Here is a 24,584-nt window from a genome sequence, read left to right on the forward strand (position 1 = left end):
CAATTCTACTCAGTGTTTTAGTATCTTTCAGCTCATTGTTTTGGTTTCAATTTCAGCAGCAGCTGCGAAAAAGCTCTAAAGCCTACTGTATGCTACCTGCCCAGCACCAAACAGCAGACAGACACAGTTACTGACTAGCTTGTGAACACAGTGAAGCATTTAGCAGCTAAAGAGCCAGATGTTTCCCTCAGGAGTTGGTATAGACCAAAACAAAACTACAGTAAAAGCAGAGTGAACATTGGACTTACAGTCGTCTGGTGGACAGAAATACAAAAAATGAATACAAATGAATGCTAATGTTGCTCCGTGTCTGCTGGGTGTGTAAATAAGCAGCTGTTTGCTAACAAGTTCGGTTTTAATAGGTCAGTGTTGTCTTTAGAGCTTTTCCGTTGCCCCCAAGCGGCCAAAAAAAAGAATTATTGCAGGTTACTACAGGGTACACGGCTACACGGCGTTAATCAACATCTTTCTGTATTAGATAAAAGCACAAGTCATGTTCTGTTGAACCTTTCTTTAGATTCTGATAATGTTAAATGATATTTTTAAAAGAAATATCATTTAATAAATAAATTTAAGAAATAATATAAAAGAAAGAAATTTTAAATATATCCAAAGATCAAACCAGTGCCTCAGTTCAGTACAATTCCACAATAAACTGGTTATCAAGAAAACAGGAAACTGGAATGTTTTTCATCTACCATTACTGCTGTATTGGTCACAGCAGACAAACCACTTCACCTGCATGACTACCTACAGGGCTAATTGCATCCCTTTTGTTGTCATTGCATGTTATTGTTAGGGTGTTTCACTATATATTACGACATACTAATGTCAGAGCATCTTACAATCAACTTATATTCTATGAGTAACAACTTTATAAGCAACCAACAGAAATGAGGTCAATGGACATAACTAAGGGTGTGACAATACACTCAGCTCACGAGACGATACACGATACACGATATTGGGTTCACGAGAACGAGACGAGACGATACTTCAACATTACTTTTAAGAAAACTTCAATGATGAAGTATATGACTGGAAAAGGCATTAGTCAGCGTTGCCTGGCCTTTCAGTGTTTTCTTCTGCAGCTGGATGGGCTACTACTCTGCGAGACAGCTTTTAAGCTCAACGAGAAATATTGTCACGTTTTAATATCGTGGCATGAGATCACTCTGGTCACTCCCCTAGAAGTAACAAATATGTCTGTGACCCCAGAAATACCATGTAAAAGGTCCAGAAACTAAACAACATGGAGAAAACGTTTTTATATACTGGAGGCATTTAGCAGCCAAATTATTTTGTGTATGCTTGCTGCGTAGTCAGTTCTACCCAACATCTACATTACAGAGTTATTCTCAAGCACACTTTGTTTACTGACTGAGACTGGGGTCACAACTGTTGTGGTTAGGTGGACCTTAGCTGTGCTCTGTACACTGCACTCTGTAGTCTTTATACAAAGACACATCAATAATTAACTACATTAATACTTCCATTAACCTTAACAGCTCAGTTATGAACCAGAAGGATTTACAAAGAACATCATGGGAGCACAAAATGACCACAGTAACCATGTGTACTGTAGTGCTGAAGTGTCATCGAGCAGGAAACGGAACCCTTGATTTTACAATAAAATGAGTTAAGCTTCAGAGGAGAGGGCTCAGCCACACTTAACCTGGACTAAACAGATCAGTTTGACTACGCAGACTGCACTGCTTGATTTAAAAATATGGGCGATGGCTCACCTGGTAGAGCATGTACCATGCAGCGGCTCAGGCCCTTTGCTGCATGCATGTCATCCACTCTCTCTCTCTGCCTTTCCTGTCTCTCTCCACTGTGACTATCAGATAAAGCAGAAATGCCAAGAAAAGAAAAAACTAACATTTAAAAAGAGCCCGTCCCTTTTACAGTTTGTCCTTACTGCCAGCCTAATCTGTGGACACGTGAAGGCTGTAATGCAAAGCCAGCCCAGGTCAAGGAGACCACTGCCAAAGCATCCATCCACACTGCAGACAACCTTGTCCAGAAATCACATTTTAGTCATTTATCTGACTCTCTTACGTAAAGAGAAATTCAGTGAGACGGCCAGAAAAAACAGGACCCGTCTCCTAGATCCATGATAAACAAGCAACCAATAGTGCAGAGGTCAAAGGTCACAGTATTGAACAAACATGACTGTGAACCTAAAACGATAATGAATGAAAGAAATGATAAGGGAAACACAAGACTAACCAAGAAGTGCTCTGACGTAAGTAAGTAAAAAAAAATATGCAAGTTAATAGCATGTGTTGATCATGAGAGTGACAGTGTGTTAGAGCAAAATTATATGATAGCATGTAGGACAGAAGAGAACAAACAAGCTAGTTAAACCTACAGTAGCCTAGCTGTAATGTATAAAAAATATATTACAGTGGAAGATTGGAGATTGGAGATTAGAATTAATCCTTTCTAGATTTGTTTACTAGCGGATCTTGAACTCTCAGTATGACGACCGCGCAGACAGAGAGCGACCTCTCCAATATGGCGACCACGCAGGCTCCCTTCCAGTCAAGATGGCGGCGAAGCTAACAAAACGTGGATTTCTTCATCTCGTATGGCGTTTCCCTAGTGGAAACCGCTTAAATTGATTACGGTTACAGTGATCAACGCTTATATGGATCAAAAAGCTTGGGACTGAATCATTCCTATACAAATGCTGTTTAAATAATTTGCTTATAGTAATCAAGTAGTCCGCCGACAGTGTTCATTTCATACATGACAACATACGGAAAAAATCTGAATATTTTATGACTACGTTTGTTTTCAAACTCTCCTACCAGTTTAGCATTGATAGCCTACAGTTTATTTTCAGCCCTGTTAAAAGTTTCATTTAAAAATTGCACAGTACTGTTTTAGGCTGTAGCCTAATTATAATTTGAACAACAGTAAGCTATATTTTATATACAGTACTGTACTGTATTACTGTATAGTATATTTGAATTATACGCAGTACAATAATTTAATTTGTACAGTAATTTGAAAAGCGTCTGAAACAGCTGTAGGCTACTGTAAATAGCGGAGCTGTCCGTTTCATTACTTTATATTCATGTAATAAATATACAAATGTCAATTAGATGGTAATCTGCATGAGAAATAAAGAAAAAGATTTTTTTAAAAATTGGTTATTTTAATCCTCCGCTTATAGTGATCAATTTGACCCGGAGAGACGTGATCACTACAGTATAAGAGGTTTCCACTTTATAAAAAAAGTCTATAAGTCTATTTAATAAAAAAGTCAGCAAATATTCAGACTAATATCATGACATGCCTCTAATTAGAATACACATTACCCTTTAAAGACTACTGATAACAAAAGTAAACTCTGTTATGTCATACAAGCGTCAAGAAAGAAGACTTCCACAAATGCAGAGAGGACACTATAAACGAGCTATAAACTGATGAAATGCTGTAAATAATATGATACTGAAACATTAACAGGACAAATATACATTGAGACAGTAGAGTTATTCAAAATACACCTGTTTTATAACTGATGGCTAATGAATGCTCTATTCAGGGATGTTTTCCTTCTCATGGTGTTTCTCTCCTTTTCATTAGATATAGATAGATAGATAGATAGATAGATAGATAGATAGATAGATAGATAGATAGATAGATAGATAGATAGATAGATAGATAGATACTTTATTTAATTTAGGCACATTTATACAACACATACAAAACACCAATGAACACAAGAATATAAGAATATTCCAGAACTACTACAGAGAGCTGTTACAAGTTCCGCATGAAAAGAGCCTTAGCCATATGAGTGAAGCCAAGTTGTGTTAGTCATAAGGACATCTGAGGCAGGAGCAGGCTGACACATGTACCAATGACTGTAAGAAAACCATGCACATATTTCTACTTTGATTCCCAAACGAGGCCACCGCCATGTGAAAAAACAAAGGCTGACGTTTACAAAACGCCTGATACTGACTACAAATGACGGATGATGGCGTTTTAAAATGATACTGGGTTAATCCGTTGTTAAACATGAAAGCACTTTTGCAGACTGGATCCTCTAAATACATTTTAGAGATCTGAATGATGAATGAAACAATGATTTTTTTTCTGCTCAAAACAGAGAGATAATAAATGCACCTGTCCAATTTTGAAAATGACCAGTGTAATTCTCATTCTGGTCACAGATAACCATACACTATACATCTCATTTGTAAATACCTACTGCACACTTATATTCTGATATTAATATATCTTGTATAAGCTACTAAAAACTCAAATGGTAGCAGTCATAAATACTTTATATACCTTTTATGTTTTTTTCTCAGTAGGTGGGCCAAGTTGAGCAACTGCATTACAGGCCTGTCTGAACCAGACAAGAAGCTGTTTCCTGAAACTATTTCACAGCTTGTGGTTCTTACACTTTAATATGGGGCAAGACTAAACCTTACTGCAGAAAACGCACAACAACAAAATAAAATAATCCTGCAAAAATGAAAAATCTGCGGTGCATTTCGAACTTATGGTTGTCAGTTTCGTGGTTACAAGTTTTTGTAAGCTGAGACAGTTAAACAAGACCCTACAGTAAGCCTGAGGGTCTATAACATGCCGGAATGTCTTTGGGGAAATACCATTTAAAGATAACCACAAAGAGGTTTCAAGATGCATTCAGAGTTAGTGAAAGTAGGCTATTTAGCTATCAATCCCTAAAAATGAGTCCTGTAACTGTTAAAAACTCCACTCACTGCAAAAAACGCTGCCCTCTAAGAAAAGGTCAGACCAATCTCCTTTAAAAAAAATAAGATTATCCTGCCTATTGGAAAAGATAAATTATAATACTGTATCTCACACCCTTAACTGAGTCTTGTATTGCATGCATGCATGTAGCACACATTGGCCAACAAGCGCCAACCTTTAAAAACAAGAAATGACACCCGGTCATCATCAGTGGCAAATGCGGCCAGTAGCCTACGTTTGTGTCTTGCTAGCGGACTGGCGGGTGACCGAAGTTCGATAGCATTTTTTTTTTATTGAAACAAGTTTTGCTTGTTTTGTATCAACGCCGCATTCACAACCGACTCGACATTTTACTCGACGTTTACAAATCCTGTAGCGCAAACAAACAAACAAAGTGTTGCCAGATGTTTTAACGGAGTTCGACCTCCGCCTCCTTCCATACAGATGTAGTTAGGCAGCACAAAAGGAGGATTCCCACGAAGTTAAACGAAGTAGGCTACGGGTGAGTACGAGTTCAAATGGGAGTCCTTGAGACTTCCCACCTGTCCGCCAGAGGAAATGTTTCCGGGCAGGAAGGAGACTCACCTGACAAGTCCAAACTCAAAGACCCCCACAGGTAGGCAAAGTGAACCTGGTAACTTCTGCTTCACCTATAAAAAAAGGAAATTAGTGAACTTTTACCTTTTTGCGCTGCTAAGAACCCCCGACGAGTGTTTCTCATTCACCTCGGCGGTGCTTAACATAGAGGTTAGAAAAACGACAGCAACAGCTCAGAACATCAACCGTAATATGACTGTGAAAGACTTCCCCCCTCTCTGTTTGAGCAACAAGCCGGACACGACAGAACCGCTGTTAGAATAGGACTTTCAAAATAAAGCCCTGCCGGCGAGCGCGCGCACCAAATAAGACCCAAGAAAAGGCTCCAAAATATAAATAAATAGTAAAATAGGCAAATTGAAAGCATTTTAGCACAACCTTAATGCATCTAGATATCTATGCGTGTAATGTTTAAGCTAAATATCTTTTAAGATACCTAGCCGACACATTTAGTAGACTAGTCAAATAGCCTGAACACCCTAAGACGGTTTAACAAATATAATTATCAGAATATTTTCGTAGCAATTAACTATATGTTTAATAAAAGTTTGTTCTATTCAACGCTGCCAACTCTAGTTGGTTCCGGTAGGCTATCACTCCAGCTAACTTGACTTGGATGGGAGAATTACATCGGTGGTATGTCAACAAGGAGCTTGTTTGCTAAATCTCTCAGCAAATTAAACCCCTGTGTTATGTTTTGAGTCACCTGTTTCCTGTCACTTCTACTAACTAAAAGATCATTCAAATACATGCATTTCCCCCATCTGACTTGACTTAAATTTAGGTGGAAAAACCGGTTGTGTAATAGGTATGTATGTCACACACTTCGGACTATACAGATCGAGGACCAAAAATGTCTTGTGGTCACTCTGTCCCAAAAAATTGCCAGGTCCAGTAGTGGCTTTAAGCTCTAGCCAAGAGGAAGCAACCGTGGTGCACTTTTGCCTGAAGTCACTTCAAGCAACAAAAATCTAGATTCAGATTGTGTTTCACAAAAAGCTGAATCTTAAAGGATTCAGTTGTGTAATCATGCAAATCTATTCTGTGAGGTTAAGTCAATTCATCCTATTGGTATGGCCACCATAAATCTAAAAAAACAAAACGCTTTTTATTCGCTGCTTATTTCTAGAGCAGTCTTTTGTGGATCACATAAACCGAATCCTTTTCTCAAACAGCTCTTTGCTCTCATCATTCCCATTAACCGTTAATGGTACATGGACTCTCTCCTCCCTCCACCTCAGCGTACTGAGTGAGTGAGGCCTTGACCTATGTGCTTTTCTCTTCATCTGAACTACAATAATCCTTTTGCTCCTCTTTCCTACAAGCATGCACACTTTTCATACGACTACTGTGATCAGTTGATGCATTTGGTTTATTATACCTAAATTACACTGAGTAAATTGCATGATTACATGTAATTAGAGTAAGGCCATTCTCTACCATACAAGAACTGCTAATTTGACTAAATAGGACTAATGTGGTTAATCAATAAAACAATTCTAACATTAGATATTCTACCATTAAGGTTTATGTTTAAATCACTGACCAAAATTCCAAATTTAGCACTGACATGAGATGGTATCAAATACTATAGGACTATTTATTTTATCAGTGGTGCTGCTTTAAGAAAAATTATTCACGACTTTTTTTTCACCTAGTCCCACAAGTAATCTCTGAGTCTGCACACTAATATCTTTTAATATCGTCATTTACATGGCAGTTAACATCAGCGCTCACGCCACCAACCAGGGGCGTTACACATTACACCTCTCACATCGAACAGCCGTCTGCTCTAAATCCTCAACTTCCTCCGCTTCATTCATATCTTACGTCCTGATGGGTTGTAGTAATTCAGTTCTTGTTCTCTACCACATAACACACACGTTTTAAGCCAGGTCTGCTGTATACAGACAATATCTGACTTACCCAGTACATCCTCAGTGAACTACATAGTTCCTGCCTGTTTTACAGCAGGCTATTGTAGTCTAATGATCATAATAATCCAATACAGTACATACTGGTGCTATCAATGTCGCCCTTTTCTGTGTTTTAAACAGCCAAACTGACTCTCAACAGAGCATTTTTTTTCTGTATTTGTTTCCTTTGTCTCATTCTTGCATACCCATGAACCAAGCACCAAGCCTTCCTCTGCAGTTTTGCTTTGTACAGTCACCATTTATTGTCACCTCTGCATCTGGCAGACCTTAAGGCGGTATCATTCAAATGCAGCATTGTTTTCGGGGTATTCTGATGATACTCCCTTACATACTGTCATTGTTTATGAACCCAAGTTATGTTTTCTTCCTTCTGTAAAAAGGTACACCATGAATGTGTTACAAAACTTTCTCTCAGCTCTTTTTGTCTCTGTCTTTCTCCCCCCCCCTATGACTGATTTGCTTCATTCAGTAGAACCACTGTGGTTACTCTTGCAGCTTTTGCACTCCTCACCACATGTGCTACTTTGTACTTAACCACACGTTCCATTTTCTCACATGAATCCACATAAGTACAACTTTTGTCCATATAGGTGTGTTAGCCGTGTGTTTTTCCCACTGCAATTAAAAAAGCAGATTTCATCTCATCCCGTATGCATTCTCAGCCCACCTCATCAGTTCGGCCAGATTTAGCCCTGCTAAGGCTATCAGAACGTTTTTTTTCTTTTCTATTAGCATCGTTTTCTTTTATAGTGCGCCCCTTTGCAAAACAGTTTCTGAAGAGCTAGATTTGTTTTGTTCACAAAAATGTTTTTTTTCTAGAGTGCATTTACCTTTCAGAATATTTTTGAAGACCTGGTTTCAAGATAGTGCAGCATGGAGTACTTCACAAAACAGATTTATCCAACACACACTTGATGAGAAAGGAAAGGACAATACCTTGTAATTGTGGCAATCATCCACAAAAATATACTTTTGTAAAACCTGGTGGAGGTGTCGTATTTCATACAACAAACAGATTAACAATATATAGTTACACCAAAAGTGATATATATTAAAGATAGTATGTACAAAACAATAACGACATATTTTAAGTACATACAGAACAAGTGTCCATGGCTTTCAGTTTTAAATCTGAATGAATTGTCTTATTCTGTGCACAATATAAAAACACACACAAACAACATAAGAACAGCATACTGCTTTGGCTGATATAAATAAGTGTTTTTAGAAAGAGGAGTAACAGGGATTATGTGGTGGGAGTATTGCTTTCATGTTGGACTCATGCGAACCCTGAGAAGATCAGATGTGAATTGGGTGACACCCAATGGGAGACATCCAGAAGCACTTCACTGCTTTACTGCCCAAATCATGAAACCACAAGACTGACAGACAACACTAATCCCACCTTTTTTTGATTCTTCTGTGTACAGCACTGCATCTCACTGGATAAGAAGATGATTGTACTGCAATTGGACCCACATTATCAGTCTGTGATGCTTAAATGATATATATTTCAAAAGGATGGCAGGTTATGTTTTAAGTAACACTGAAGATTTTCTGAAAGTTGATGATTTGATTCTGATAGAGCCCGAAGTTTCAGACACATTTTTGCTCAACTCTTCTCAAAAATCTGACCACCAAAACAAACAAACAAACAACAGAGATAGCTTAATGAAAAATAATTGAACACATCAATAAAATCCACATTTCATTTGCATAACAGTGTCCCTCCTGTGTTTGCCCTGGTGATGCCATGTAACTGTCGGGTTTATGTCACCCAGCTGTCCATTCGCATTCGTTTGACCGCCGGACTCTCCCCGCCCTCTGACCGACTCACAGGAAGCGAGTGGAAGTCCAGCCGCTGCTGCTGCTGCTGCTCCTCCCGGTCGCTGCCACCCTCGTGGGAGCTGCAGGAGGAGCTGACGCTGTCTGCAGGAGACCTCCCCATCTCTGCTCGGGTGGATGAGGAGTGAGGATGAGGAGGGGCATGAGCCTGGGTCATGTACCCTGATTGGCTGAGGTGGTCGCGGGGTGGGGAGATCGGCTCGGCTTTGATGTTGATGTTGTGGTTGGTGTTGATGGAGAGATTGGAGCTCCCGGACCTACAGGCAGAGGGACAGAGGAAGAGGATGTTTTAGGGCTGCGACTGTGGAGTGAAGGCGCCACCTAGTGGTGAAACTAACAGGTCTGTAGCCAGAGAAGACAACTTTCCTCTGACGCAAATATTGTACTTTTTATTCCACTTCATTTATTTGACAACAGTTATGAGTATGTAAAAATGATTCACTTTAACAGATCAAACATCCTAACAGTGCATACATTACTGCTACAGCCTCATTTAGTCTGGTATGACCAGTAGCCTGTGGTGGCTAATATTAGCTATATTAGCAAAATTAAGATAGGTATTGCTGATTTTACAACTCTTCTCTATTAGTGCTAGGGTTTCACTATGTATTAGCATTTACCATTATCCCGTAACTGTCACTTGTGGCCACAGTGGCCGCTGCTCAGCAAAAGTTACATAGTCTCTCTTTAATTTGCAATGGTGTATATTTAAAGTTTCATATTGGTTCTTTAAGTAAAGGATCTGAATACTTCCTCCACCACTGAACTTGTCGGTGTGAAGTTGCCATCAGCAGTCACATACTTGTCCTACAATATGTCAGGCTTATTACTTAAGTCATTAGCCTCGCTCTTCATGACCAAGTCACACCTCTCCTGTACATATTACAGGAGATGTGGTTTGACCTGCCAAAACTGTGTTAAACTGTGAAACGGTAGAACGTGTCTTCAGTCATTAAGAGAGAACGGTTAACTGTTTCAGGTGCTTACCCCAGTGAGCCCAGCTGGTGTTGCTGCCATGCCGCCATGGAGCCCAAAGAGGGGCCTGCAGGGGAGCTGAAGCCCGACAGCTCCGCACTGTTCAGGAAGTAATCTGACAAAGGCAAAAACATCATTTTGTCATGCACTGGTCAATTTTGGGCTATTTTGCTTCCATAACATGTCTTCTTTCAGACTAGTGGAAAGAAAACACCCAAAATACACATTTAGGTGTTTATTTTACACTTTGTCTATTTGCATCTATGGATTTTGAAAAGTTAGTTATCTATTAGTTAATTTTATATTTAAAATATTTACCTGTAGTGTCTTGCAAAATGTTTGGACTTTTACAATATGTATCTTTAAAAGGCTGTTTTTTTCAAAATGATTTTTTTCTGAGCCAGAAAATTCCACTTCAGTAGCACTTACATACACCAAACTTTCCAGTTTTATTCCTGTCTATATTCTAAAGGGTTTTACAGAGGGGTTTGTTCAAATATCATTCATAGCCTGATTTATATAACATTTTATTCTTAAAAACAGGATTTATGGCTGTATTTTCTGATTTATGGAGTGATAAAAACAAAATCCCTCTCTAAAAAACTTTGACTCTAATATGTCAACAAAATGAAACAAGAATTTTGAACCTGGCTTTATCTAATGTTTTGATTTCTGTTCAGGAAATGTATGCAAATTAATGCATATTTAATTAAATAATGCCTCATTTGCATATCTGAATCAGTATTCTGATAATAAAGTATAAAATATTTCTGATTCTGAAACATAAAATTTCAGAAAACTTGTAATACAAAAAGTTTTTGTCTTAATGTAAGTAATCAACCGGGAGAGTTTATGGTGTATAGTTAAAATGTTGACCCTATTCACCTGTAGTGTCTGGCCTTAAAAGACACTGATTAACTTTACACATATCTATATAGCTTTGTATTATTTCAAAACACAGATATAATTAGTCCAACCCTAACAAAATGTCCAAAAGAGCTGCCTTCTATATGTAGCTTAATGCTAACAAGGTCTGAACCATGTGAACTCACAGTCCGGTAGGGACCTGCATTATGTATGTGTTATTCTGGTTGTCCTGTTCGCTCATATGAAATTCAACAGCACATACATGATTATGATTCATTAAATTACACAAAAAATAAAGTCAATGTCTTTTTTTTTTTTGCCATATTGTGGCCTCTTTGGGTCCTCAGAGGCTACGCTAATGACAGCCATACAGTACAAATACTAATAATCATCAGGTACCGGTGTTGTAGGCAGAGCTGATGCCGGAGTAGACCAGACTCTGGTGAGGCAGACTGGGTGTGGTGATGGAGACCACTGGGGTGGACAGAGGCTGGCTGGACTGACTGCTGCTCAGCCTCTGGTTACTCTGAAAATAAATAAAAACAGATACACAGTCACTTGGTTTATTCATTCAGTCTCAAATCTGTCTTCTCTCCATCTGTTGCTTTTCTGTGCTTAGATTGCAGTTATGCTGTGCAGCTGAACATGGCTCGGGATGTCCCATTTCGACCACATGGTGGCAGTAGAAATTGATTCTCCCATGGAGTCTTTCTACAGCGAATGAGAACTGATTCCCTTTCAAGGAAAAAAAACAAACCTCAAATACTCTCTGTTCTAAGGCTGATGTACCTTCTAGTGTGTCCACTTTTTATTAACCTGCCACATCCACTTATGCTTTATTTACTAATTTATTAATTTCCCAGAATGTCTCTAACTTTCAGAGAGTGTGCCTGAACTTGCAGGGGTTCATCATCAGACAGAGCACAAGGCTGTTGAAAGTCAACCAGAAATTCAATTCAATTCAAAGGGGCCTTACTGGCATGGAAAACTGATGTTTACATTACCAAAGCAAGTGTGAAATAAGAACAACAACAAAATATATATAAACAGAAGAATTGAAATTCACCAGCCTGCCGATGTCTTTAGTTAATTTCTAAATCTTAACCTGTAAAGCCACGTTTATGACAAAGACCTGATAGTCGATGAAAATACTTCTTATCCTCTAAATTCAATTTTGAGCTACTTTAGATTAAGTGTTTTGCATTGTAGCTGTCTCGTTAAGGAATCGTAGTCAGGCCTACTGCTACAACATCAGTGCTAATTTAATGGATTGAGTGTTTTAACAATTACTCAAAAAAAAAAACCACCAAACACCAGCGGGCAATTCATTCTTTATCTGTCACTGTCTCAAATTAAGCTAGCTAGGCTGCCTTTATGCCTGGCTGTTAAAGCTGCTAGTAATCAAAACTGGTGGATCTTGAACTTGACACATTTCTAACAGTAATTAGAAGTTTTGTGTTGGTGCTCTCTGGGTGTTGGCATTCCAGCCTGATAATGACATCACCCTGAATGAGGTCATTCACTGCTGAACGTGCACACACACACGCACGCACGCACGCACGCACACACACACACACAAAAAAAGGTGGGTTAACCAACCGATACATGCCTAGAACTAACATGTCATCTAAGCTAGCCAAATGTGACTGCCCGGAGCACTGCATTGTGTTTCCTTCCCCTTTCCCTGTGTTATCTGTGGCGCGCCTGTTACTATGACTGACAAATGCCACTCTGGAGAAGTTCAAGCTAACATGGTAATGCAGCCTGTGAAGAAAGGCAGTCCTGCTCAGTTCTTTTATGGATACTGCTTTAAAGAAACTCGAAGAACAAATAAAATAAATTGCAATCTAAAAGACTTTTTCTTGCGTGTTTGTGCAAAACACACACAGTACACAAAGCATGGTATACACACTTGCATGCCCACATATGCATAGAAGAGGAACTGAAAGGCAGTTTCAACATGATCAAACCGAGGAGCTGCTGTCACAACTCAACATTGTTTACTGCAGTGAATAGGAAAGCAGAAACAAAATACATGTGGTCATCTGAGCAGCTACCATCCTCTTCTGCTGGTTTAAACATTGTGGAAATATTAGCATGCTATTGTTTATGCTTTTGTTGCATGTCTCAGCTGCACGCCAGTGTCAGCCCATAAAAGCTGGTATTTAACAGAGCACTGAAAAAGACCATGCTAACTGCTAATTGCTCCTGCAAACATGATGATGAGAAATTATTTGGGATGAAAGGGTGTTTATTCATTTATAATTTATCAACCTGAAATGCAGTCAGTACAGTATTTTATTAATACTAATAATGACTATCCCTAAATGAGTCTTAATAAAAGGCTTTAAAGGTAACCCATACAGTGCTTTCAATTTGTAATCCATTTTAACTTGTAAATTCTCAAAACAAAACCCTCTTCTCATATTCACATTTTTTTATGAATACTATTCAATAATCACACCATATCTCCCAAAAAGCTGGACTTTCACATTAATATTCATGACAGCAGAATGCTGTCCTTTTTCTGATGGATCACTGCAAAATGAAAAAATCTGCAGGATCTCAGAGCCAGCAGAGTAATGGAGCCGTCTGGTCACCATAAAAAAGAAAAGAAAAAAGTCTCAGTTTCCACTGTTTGCTAATCGTTACATCATGTTTGAGCATAGTGTGGGAGGAAAGGGCAACAGTAAGGGAGTTAAGGGCAAATCAATAACTTCAATAACCCAGCACAGCTGCTGAATGTACAATCTGAAGGAAGAAAGACAGACTCAAGAAGCTCTGACGACTCCTTTACACTCTGTGAGTCACTTCACCAAACCATGAAATCTGTTAGATTTCATGCATCTAATCACCGAAACGTCGTGTACTGAAGCACTTTTTGAGGGCTTATTTGTGCCACAATCTGAGATGTGAGTAGAATGTAACAGCATATTATTTCTGCATTTGCGTTCTAGCGGTACTGTTTCTAAATCTGACTTGAGCTTCCACCGAGAATCTGCACTCCCTTTCCAACAAAATGGATGAGTTGGCAGCCTACTTGAAATATCATCAGTCTTTTTGTGTGTGCAGCCTGTTGCCTTCCAAAACTAATTTAATTATAAATGATAGGATTTATGTATCTTTCACTGAAATGCATAATTTTTCTTTATAAGGTTCTTTAGGATGGAGACAAATTCAATCTGGTAAAAAAGATCATCGGAGGTGTCTTTTTGTGTAAAGGAAAAACTACACACAAAGAACACTTAACTGATTCTTGTGGTCGCTCTGCAATGCTAGAGCAGACTACAGAGATGGTACCTAAAGTCCTCCATAATATAAAAGATAATACACAAGACACCCTTGCGATTACCAGTGGCATTTGCTGTTTTGGCTTCACAATCTACCGAAACAATTTTTTAAATGCCACAGCCAGGGTTATAAAATAGAATATCTCTCCTGTGCTAATGTTTAGGAGAGTTATCAGTCCACTGTCTTGAACAATAGGCGGCTATTTAGTGCTGTGACCAGCATATTAAGCCACATCAGTCATTATGTAGATTTCCATGATTAAAAATATTATTTCATGCAAGGCTAAAAAGTGTTTACCTAATAACAACAACAACACATAAATACTGAAATGAAAGAGGCAAGAAAAAGAAAAAACACACCTTTTTTTAGTAGGGACAGAATTGTACATGGACAGATTGTAAATTGAAGTAAATATTGTAAAATGTAGTAAAGAATAATTACAGTCTTGTTTTCTGGCGGAGTTTCTGACCACTTGTGCTACAACGTTTTGGCGAACAGGTCCCTGAACTGTTTGGATCTTGTCTTATCACCCACAGGCACTGGCTTTTGACACACATATTGTCACTTAGTGGCGGTGATGTAAAAGGTAGCAACAGACCAATAAAAGAGGAGAAGAAGACTGTAAGCTGATGTCAACAATGCAGCCAAAAATACTTTGAAACTGTGTCATGACATACGAAATGCATTCAATCTTTTCAAGCCTTCAGGATGCACATAATGCGCTGGGGTGAGAAACATTGAATGTAAACAAAACTGTGTCAGTTCACAATAAGAACTGAAAAACTGGAGACTCCACTGAAAGGGATGATGGATCATGAAGAGCATTGCTGGTTATGGCACGGACAACTCATGCCTTGAAGTCAGTTCTTTTTTAAATTAGGCAAGCGATTCTTGGCCAATATTGATGGGCAGAATTTTTCAGTCCAGAACAGAGAGATCCTCTCCTCTTTAAAGGAACAATGATTTGATTTGCAAACTCAGCAACCATCTGGTCCAGATGGTGTCAAACCAATTGCATCATCTATTTACCCTGTCCTTGTCTGCGTCCAACATGGCTCAGGCTTAAAAAACATCATGTACCCTTGTGCTTCCTAATAAACTTCTGAGTCAGGCACAGAAAGCCAGCAATTTTATAAGCTGGCTATAAGGTGGTAGCTGTGTATCTGGCAGCTTGCGGCCCCCTAGTGGTCACAAATCAAATAAGGTTTAAGTATTAATTAATTAATTTCAAAAAGAGCATGCCAAAAATGGAGGGTGTTCCTCGTTGTTGTAACCTTTGTGAGGACTTTTGTTGAGGTCCTAAATGTAAGAACCACACACACTTACCATTCCTTTGGACTGAGGGATGACCACTCGGAGGTCCGTCTTGCGGCTGCTAGGGACCAGGCTGTTCCCAGGAGGTGGAAGAGGAGGAGGAGGAGATTTGGATGGTATCTTCCCTAGGCTGCTTCCACAAGGTGAACCCACAAAACCATTCACTGAACACAGAAATGTAGAAATCCAAAGACATTTGAGAAGTGATGGTAAGGAAATCCTGACTTTCCCTTAAGAATTTACTGACTGAGTGATGGAGAATATGAGCTTTTCTACATGGACCAGGAGCCCTGTACCTGAAATCTGTTCAAATTAACATGTTGCCATATTATTTTCATTCATTTCCATTAAATCATTAAATCAACCTGTCCACCAACAGGCTCTGAATGGACAATGGAGAAAGTACTGTTATATATTATACAAGAGGTAATAATGAATAAATTATATTTTCTGCTCTTGACATTACATAATGGCAGTGTTCATATGAGACATGATGTTCTGGGAGGGAGAGCACGGAGATGACAGGGAGGATAGTCTGCAAGGAGGACAGTTTGTAGCGAGAGCTGAAGACACATCAGTAAAGACAAAATACAGCTACCATAAACCAGCAAAAAAAAAAAAAAAAGTAACACAGATGCCTCCGCTAGCATTTAAGCTGAAACCATTCAGATGTTCTGATGTGAAGTAGTGACTTTCACTCGACAATGACATATCCATCATCATCCACCAGCAACTCAAACTCTGTTAAGGACTCACAGAACGTTCTGTTGTATAGCAGCTGTTATTGCTTTGCTTTGCTTTAAGAGGTCACAAGCAAAAAAGGCTGGAAAACACTGCTTTAGATGTTTAAACAATAAACTTTAGGTAATTATTTGTTGTTTTAGTCTCAAAATGAACATGATCAAATTATTCACATGGTCATACACATTTACATTTAATCCAACTTTATCCAAGTCACTGACTGGCCAGACTGCAAAAATATAACAAAAGTCCAGGGTTTTAGTTTGTGAAAATATGGATGTTGTCACATGTAGGAACATCACAATTCACCTGCTGTTCACTGCAAGTAATACACTGAGAAACGCACTGCACACCAAAGCTACAGAACATTTTCAACAACTCATTTCAGAAACATTTATTCCCTAAAAGCAGACACATTATTTACCAAGTAGTACACCAACCTGCAATCACAGTCATCTGAGCTGGAGATTGCAAATAATGAGCAAAGTGTTACTCTTTCCTTCTTGAATTTTTTGGGAGGAGATATATACAGGTGCGGTTGAGTGGGCATTCCTCTTTATTTACTAAAGTGTCTGTTCGGTGTGAATCTCTCTCTGCCTCTATGAGCAGGTGCAAATTTGTACAGGTAAAATATAGGAAGTTTGTGATGGATAAATTAAAGTGAAATCTACCTGAACACTACTAAAATCCAAATGATAATACAATCCCGATCATTCTACAACACCAAACAACGAGTGGACGGGAACGCTGAAAATGAACTTGACAATCCCTGAGCTGCTACTGCACTACTGTATATGAGGGTTGCACCAAAGATACTCTATTACGCATTACAGGCAGCGCCACTGGTATGAAATGGTATACACTTCCTGTCTGCTAAGTGGGCGTGGTCTCCCCAGTTAAATAATAATAATAAATATAATAGTATTATTAAGCAAAGAAACACAACTTTTATTTCAGTTTTAACGTTTCATCCATGGTGTCACGTATAAGTCCCTTTAGATTTCTGATTATCCGGCTGGAAAGTGACGTCGGCAGCGCTGCAGTGAAACCAGACCGACGGTTAGAGAAGAGATGTTGCCAGATCTCGCAAGAGTGTGCTGCTGAGACAGAGACAGGTCTCGATCAAATTGAATTTTCTCCTGATTTGTCTGTCTGAAAAATGCCATTTTAGTGTCAGAATGTCCGAAAGATAAGCGGCTTGTGAAAAATGCGCCTGATATTTACTTTGCTGACTATGGGGCGAAAGAACTGTCGGTGCTCACGTTCACTTGTCCCATTGGATTGAACAGACTCGGGACCTGCCACTAGTCCTAAAGGGGCGGGGCAGTGGTGAAACCCACGTGACACAGATACAGGAAATGACTCGAAGTGAGCCGTCTCTCTTCAAACCGTCTCTGGTTGCACTGTTTATATACAGCAGTACTACAATAAAATAGTACACGTAACTGTCAGGCACGCTACTAGGTTGTACATGGTTATTAAAAAGCAGATTTCCCAACAGTAACTGGCCTGATCTGTTGGACACTGAACCTAACGGTGGACTGGCAGCCACAGATAGAGATTAAAGCATTGCCCATGTCAGGTGCTGTAAGAATCATCATGACTGATAAAGAGGTGTTGCATGAGGACAGGTGTGAGAACAAATTTTTTTGCCACTATAGATGAACCCTCATTGTTCCGTTCTGCATCTAACCTGCACTGGTAATGAAGGATTTTCCAGAAATAAATTATAAAGCCACACATGAAAATATAACACATTCATGTAGAAACTTGAAAAATGAGTTAACCTTATTTTAACTATCGTTTCGGCTCCCATCCGGAAGTCATTCTCAATTGAGAATGACTTCCGGATGGGAGCCAAACGATAGTTAAAATGATTCTGATTCTGATTCTGAAAACAGTGTCCAGATGACTACGACTGAAACCTTTTCTACGATAGAACACTCCTGGACGAATGAGGGACTACACCGTCTTATTTTAACTGTTGAAAAATGTCTTTCTGAAAAATTGTGTTATGTTGAATTACATATTTAAATCTAATGGTGATGGTGGAGTTTTGCCAGAGTGCGTTTGTATGACTCCTGAGAGATACATACCAACTGGTCCAGACCCATTTTGCAGAGCCAGATCAGAACTGCCCTGCAGGCCACCTGAGGATAAACATACAGACACACACACACACACACACACACACACACACACACACACACACACACACAAATGGTCATTTGATTTCTTTTCCCACCAGTTTGTGTTCTGTAACCACTGACATGTATTCACTGTGGTGGTTTTGCTAGTCGTCAGAATGTTCGCTGGTCTTTGTTTCATCATCATAATCGTCATCATCTGTTTTGTCTGTTATATCTTTGCACATAAACTAAATACAGCCAAATATATCAAATATGCAGTCACTTACTACAGTTAAAAATATTCACAGAGAAAGCAAGAATGCACACTAAATGTATATATAAGCCCAATTAGGATAGGTTTAAATTCTCTAGAGGAGGTTGGTGATTTTCCTGTCCACTGTGCATATGTGTGTTTTCTTTGTTGGTCCTCCCATAATTTAAAGTCCCATCCAGACGCAAAGTGAACCTCTAAATTTACATGCACAGAGTGTTGTGTTACATATTGTTACGGCTGTATGTGTTTAAGTGCTGTTTGTCCCTTTTTCTCTTCTGTCCTCTCTAGTTCTCTAGAGTTTCTCTGTGGTTGATTTGGGTCAGTGGTGGAGTGTTGTTTGCCCCATAGGGCTGCCTGTAACACCTATTACTGTCATCAGCTCAGTGTGCACAATGAGTTTAGTTACCAAAGAGCAATGCAAATATCTTTTTACTTGCCTTCCCCTGGAATATTAAGCACACACACATACACACACACCTGTGTTTCCTGTACTGGGAGGTCTTTGTGAAGAGTTTATGTTTCTGTTGAGGTGTGTGTGAGGCGAGGAGAGGATCCCACTGTCAGCCAGAGCAGCTGTGGCTGCAGCTAGAGCTTGGGAGGTCGCTCCTCCTCCTCCTCCTCCTCCTCCTCCTCCTCTTCCTCCTCCTCCTGCACCGGGGCTGTACGGCATGCTGCCTGGTGCGACATGCATGAAGTTCTGCTGTGGAAGGCCTGTGGACTGGAGAGGAAGAGACAAACAGAGACAACATGAGCTTGATAACACCCACAATCTGTTTTTTTTTGTCTTTTATTTAGTTTGTTTGACCAGGTACCTCACTAAACTGACTGACTGACATGAATGTGACATGTTGTCGTTGAAACAGAAAAGGAAGTAGAATCCCAATCAAAAACAATCGGATTTGAGAGCCAGTGGGGAGGATGCCAAAAAAACAAAAAACAATGCTAAGCAGACATACTCATCCTGAAGCTTTTGGCTTTGATCTGCGTCAGCAGAGGTGCTCACTAGCATAATGAGATGCATAGTGAAGAACAATGGAGGTGATGAAAACCAACAATAAACTACAATGCAACTTACAATTTTATGACTCTTCATCATGTTGTCAAACTCTTCATTAATCTTTTTGTATTTCTCCTCAGTATTGGGGGTGAGGATGTAGGAGGCGTCAGCATCGGGGCTGTCGCAGCCTCTGTGCTCCTTCTTGTTCAGGGCCTGTGGGTGAAAGGGGGAAGGCATTATGTTTAGAAAGATTGATTAAAAAGCGTTGGTAAAAAGTAGAAATTGCAACAACATCAACAGATCTTTGGTACAGCTTACAGTGGCTTGTAGTGGACATTCATAATAAAGCCACAGCATGTGCAGCTGTGAAACACATCTGTTTAGGGTTTTTCCTCACAAAGAGGTTTGTTAAAGAAATCAGACAGAAGTACAGATAAAAACAAAATAAAATAAGCACTTACAAAAAAGAGTCAAGCTGAGATCAGTTAAAACAAAAAATATTAATAATTCATTATTACTATGTAATAACATTTGTCCTGCAGAACACAGGATGTGTATGGTTCTGGTTGCTCCGTATCTAATATGTGGTTAAAGAGCAGGAAGGACAATCAACCACTGACACAACTAGAAACCAGATCTGATTCTCAAGAGGTTCACAGTATACAGATACTTCCTGAACATCGAGGCTGTATTTACATGTAAATGAAATCCTGCTGTGATTCTCAATACAGTAAGGACAGGGGAACACATTTTTTCCCTGTGATAACACGCCTCTAATGCGTCATTAAAAAAAGTTGTTGGTGTTTGGTTATTTAGACATTATTTATTTATTTTTTGTTGGACTTTCCAGGCAAGATGTTTTACCAGCTGTTTCCATCTGACTGACTGTCTGTCTGTTGCAGCTCACTTTTTTTTTCTCCTTTACACTGTTGGTTTAATTCGCGTGTTTGTCAAGCATTTAAGTATCTGAGTGTCTCTCTGGTGAATTCATTAACAGTAGACCAAAAGCTTGCAGCAGAGAGTTGGTAAGCTAGAAAATGAAGCACAGTCATTGCTTCATTTTTAGCCACGCTAGCAGCATGGCTCTAGGAATGGCAATGCCTGTCTGCCAGTCAGTTGGTCTACTACTTTGGTCCTGACTGAAATATCTCTATTACTATTGGATGGATTGCTGTGAAGTTGGTTATAGGCATTCATTGTCCACAGAGGATATATCTTAATGACTATGGTGATCCCCTGACTTTTCATGTAGTGCCACCAGCAGGTCAAACCTATCCAGTGAAATATTGACACAACATTTTGTGGGCCACAATACGGTTGACATTTGTGGTTTTGAGTGAAATGTCTCCTCAACTATTGGCTGGATTGCCATGGAATTTGGTTCAGACATTTATGTACCCCTCAGGATAAATTGTAGTAACTTTGGTGCTTCCCTGACTCTCTATCTAGCTCCATCATCAGGTCAAAATTAAAATTTTGTCCAACACTTTGGTTTATGACCAAATTACGGCATGTCTAGAGCAGAGGTGTTTCAGACGCGTTTTTCAGTGGTCCGTCTCACGCGTGTCTGACGGAACCATAGGATGGAACACATATGCTATTTTAATAAATCCAGCTGTCTATACAGGCTGCATAACGGCTCGCGTTTTAGTCTCATTATACGCATGTAAACACTGCCCAAAGTGTATTTTTACGCTTCAAGTCTATTTTCTTCCGTTTTACATGCATAACTACAATGATTGTTTGTTGGGTTCTGAGCGCTACCAAAACACAGGTGACCTACTCTCAATACTGTGCCTGAACGCATCTTGTGTAGACACCGATGAAGCTGCTGCTGCTCTGCTAACATTCTTTTCAGTCTTTTTTGTTGTTTGTTAGATTTCTAAGAATACTGGGTCGGCTTTTGTCTATTGAGTGTCTTTAACCATTGTTACACCACTGCATTCCAGTTGTGAGTGAATTATCTATACTATAATACAATACTACTTCAAGCTTCAGCTCTTGACTCACCATCAAAACAACTAACATCTGTTAAAGTATTCAAATGCTCTTAAGCAAGACCACCTACCTAATTATTCTCTGGAAGTTACAGATCTCAGGCCAGTCATATTCAATATTTTGTGAATCACAATAATAATGGCCTCCACTTACAAATTCAATGTACAAAAATGCATTCATGTTTTGCATGTACAGTAGCTGAGCAGCTGCATTCATGCTTTAGCCAAATATCACCTGCCTATAAAGAGCGTGCATTATTCTGCTCTTGAGTGTCTAACAGTTTGTTTGCCTTTGAAGCAGGGTGACAGACAAAAAGCTGGTCTGAGAGAGATGCTGCTCCACATCACAGACTAACTCATCTATATTCACACCAACCTTTAAAACACAATGGACTGGCGTAAGCAGATATTTGTATAGCAAGCCTGAAAGAACTTTGGGTTTGGTCGGGTGTTTATAGTGGTGTAGGATGGATAGACAGGCAAAAAGTTGGCTGTTAATGCATCCCTGAGCACCACAGAGACATAGCCGTCAGATGATATTAATTAGCACAAACTCTTCAGCCTGTAGAGGATCATATTACTGTGTGCAGTGCAGCTTAGGCAAATATCCACAGCGCTGAAGAAAATGTTGCTTTGAGGAAAGAAGAAACTAATCTTAACATCACCTCAGGTTACAATTACATTTAGGTTAGGCTTAGAGTAAAGGTTGGGCTTAGGCATGAAGTTGTGATGGCAAGGTTAAGGGCTAAAAAAAAAAAGCATTATGTCAGGGAGGGTCCCTTATAGAGCTGTGTATGCATCATCAATCATAAACAACTTTAATATAGTATTATTGTTTTTGTTACAGATAAAAATTTACACACACATGTGAAAATTGGATATGGAACTGAAACTTGTGATATTAATATAGTCAGAAACCTCTGTTCAGGATACCAGATTTATGTGGAAACCCAAACCACGATGGTTTTGATAAATATGAATAAATAAAAATGATCATATTAATATATGAAGAGCCTCATAATAGAATGAGCAAGCCTACAATGCTAACTATCCCCTTTACTTTCATTTAACAGCTTGTCGCTTTCTATCATAACAATCGTACATCCGTGCATTAATATCCTGCTTATGGTTTAATTTTTTCTAATTCCTGCTGTAACATACTGGGATCATAAAAGTTTCTTTACATCGCATCATATCTTTAACGTTTCCACCATTTGATAACTCGGACCCCTGTCCTAACGACACAAGGCACAGTACATGCTCATAAAGTTGTGAGCTCTTCTGTTTTTTAAGCATGGAAGCATCTGTCACAGATTTCTTTCTCTGATATATATTGCATATTGTGTTTTGTAACATACTGTTGATAAGTTGGCAAGTTTAGAGAAGTTAGTTTGAAGTGCATTACATGGAGCGAGTTAGAGAAGTGTGCTTGTGACTGGAATGTTGGCAGTTTAAATACCTAAATCTGGAGAGTGAAAAAAAAAAAAAAAAGCAACACTAACATTTTAACATGCATTATTTACACATCCAGCAGATACAACGCAACATCAGCATTTATTTGGGTTTGTGTTACTGTCCACCTGATGAATGTAAGTCCCATATTCACTCTCCTTTTAGCTCTGTTTTGGTCTCCACCAAATATTCTGTCTCTACGAAACGGGCTGCAATGGTTGCTGTGGACAAATGAGCCCGTCAAAGTACGTCCACTAAAAGTGCTTGTTTTTGCCACTGACAGGCTTAGATTGTTATTCATTCTGACAACATTATGAAAAGGGTCGCTACAGAGATAGATCTTTTTGTTAAACAGTAAGTTCCTTGTTGTTTAACCCGGAAACAGCCGTTTTATCGTGCTCACTCCCAACCAGACTCCATTGAAAAAAACATTTTCAAATCATTTTACCTCGCAGCTCATCGGAAAACACATTTCATTCAAACTCTACCGAAACACAATAAAACCCACCAAAAACGTCTTTGTTAGTCTTTCCACTGTTCCAACAATCACCAACTTCAGATGAAATAAATCCTTAATTCACTGCGTTAGATGAGGAAAAAAACATCTCTCCCAACAGACGAACAGTTTCACACGAGGGACTCACATGCACTAACATGCACGCGCGGCCGTATAAACAAAGCACAGAGAGGCTGCGATAACAACACAGGCAGAGGGGCTGTGACATCATCGTCTGCTCAGGACCATTACTCCACTATATATTTACATAGCAAATAACTGTTTGCTGCTATATATATATATATATGTTCAGAATCTCATTTACAGAAACTTTAAGTCCAAAGAGTGGAATGCACATTAATACATAAAAAAAACTATAAATAACAAAAATTATGACAGCACATTTCAAACATTTAAATTCAAATTGTCTAATGCATCATATTAAAAAACATGTAATTCCCATTGCAAATAAAAATGAAGCCAAGCAAGGAATTGGCATTGTTCAGGTGGTTTGGAAAGATTAGGTTTAGATCATTTGTTTAGAACATGGATGGATGAATTGATGGATGTTAATTTACAGCACCTGGACTTTGGTAGAGGAGTCATTGTAAAAAAAAAATCAAATCATACCAACATCATGCGAGCCTGGATGATGACATCACTTCTCTGCTATCCATCATCTCATCGCTGCTCCTCATTACATTACACGTCATAGCGTGAAAAGGACAGACCAACACACAAGCCAGCTGACTGTCTGTCCACCACATGTCCTCTGCATTCCCAGACACTGGTAGTTAGTAGGAGCTTTAAACACACACTCGCAAGTCTATTTTCACCACTACATTTTAACAACTGGTGACCACTTAAGAAGTCACACGCTCAATTCCTGCTCAACTCAATGGCTGGTTATTTCCACACTCCAGTAAACACCA

General features: G+C 39.1%; 2 protein-coding genes across 9 annotated transcripts in view; both read right to left on the reverse strand.

Annotated features, from left to right (window-relative positions):
- The window catches only part of LOC122874010 (multiple C2 and transmembrane domain-containing protein 2-like), a 41,151-nt gene extending 35,566 nt beyond the window's left edge, over nt 1-5,585 (reverse strand). For 2 of the 4 annotated variants that reach the window (XM_044191501.1, XM_044191493.1), the window contains exon 1: nt 5,422-5,585. The gene's annotated coding sequence lies outside the window, so the exon portion shown is untranslated. The remainder of the gene's footprint in view (nt 1-5,421) is intronic. The other 2 variants (XM_044191510.1, XM_044191485.1) reach the window with 1 other exon arrangement.
- A 1,901-nt stretch (nt 5,586-7,486) lies between these two features.
- The window catches only part of LOC122874035 (myocyte-specific enhancer factor 2A-like), a 49,448-nt gene continuing 32,350 nt past the window's right edge, over nt 7,487-24,584 (reverse strand). For all 5 annotated transcript variants that reach the window (XM_044191558.1, XM_044191522.1, XM_044191531.1 and 2 more), the window contains 7 exons: nt 19,786-19,920; nt 19,188-19,428; nt 18,404-18,457; nt 15,579-15,730; nt 11,361-11,487; nt 10,107-10,209; nt 7,487-9,376 (listed from right to left, as the gene is read on the reverse strand). In XM_044191558.1, the coding sequence (XP_044047493.1) occupies nt 9,043-9,376; nt 10,107-10,209; nt 11,361-11,487; nt 15,579-15,730; nt 18,404-18,457; nt 19,188-19,428; nt 19,786-19,920 (1,146 nt within the window). In that variant the 3' untranslated portion in view covers nt 7,487-9,042. The remainder of the gene's footprint in view (nt 9,377-10,106; nt 10,210-11,360; nt 11,488-15,578; nt 15,731-18,403; nt 18,458-19,187; nt 19,429-19,785; nt 19,921-24,584) is intronic.

Source organism: Siniperca chuatsi, linkage group LG1 (assembly GCF_020085105.1).
Source record: "Siniperca chuatsi isolate FFG_IHB_CAS linkage group LG1, ASM2008510v1, whole genome shotgun sequence".
NCBI classification, from domain to species: domain Eukaryota; kingdom Metazoa; phylum Chordata; class Actinopteri; order Centrarchiformes; family Sinipercidae; genus Siniperca; species Siniperca chuatsi.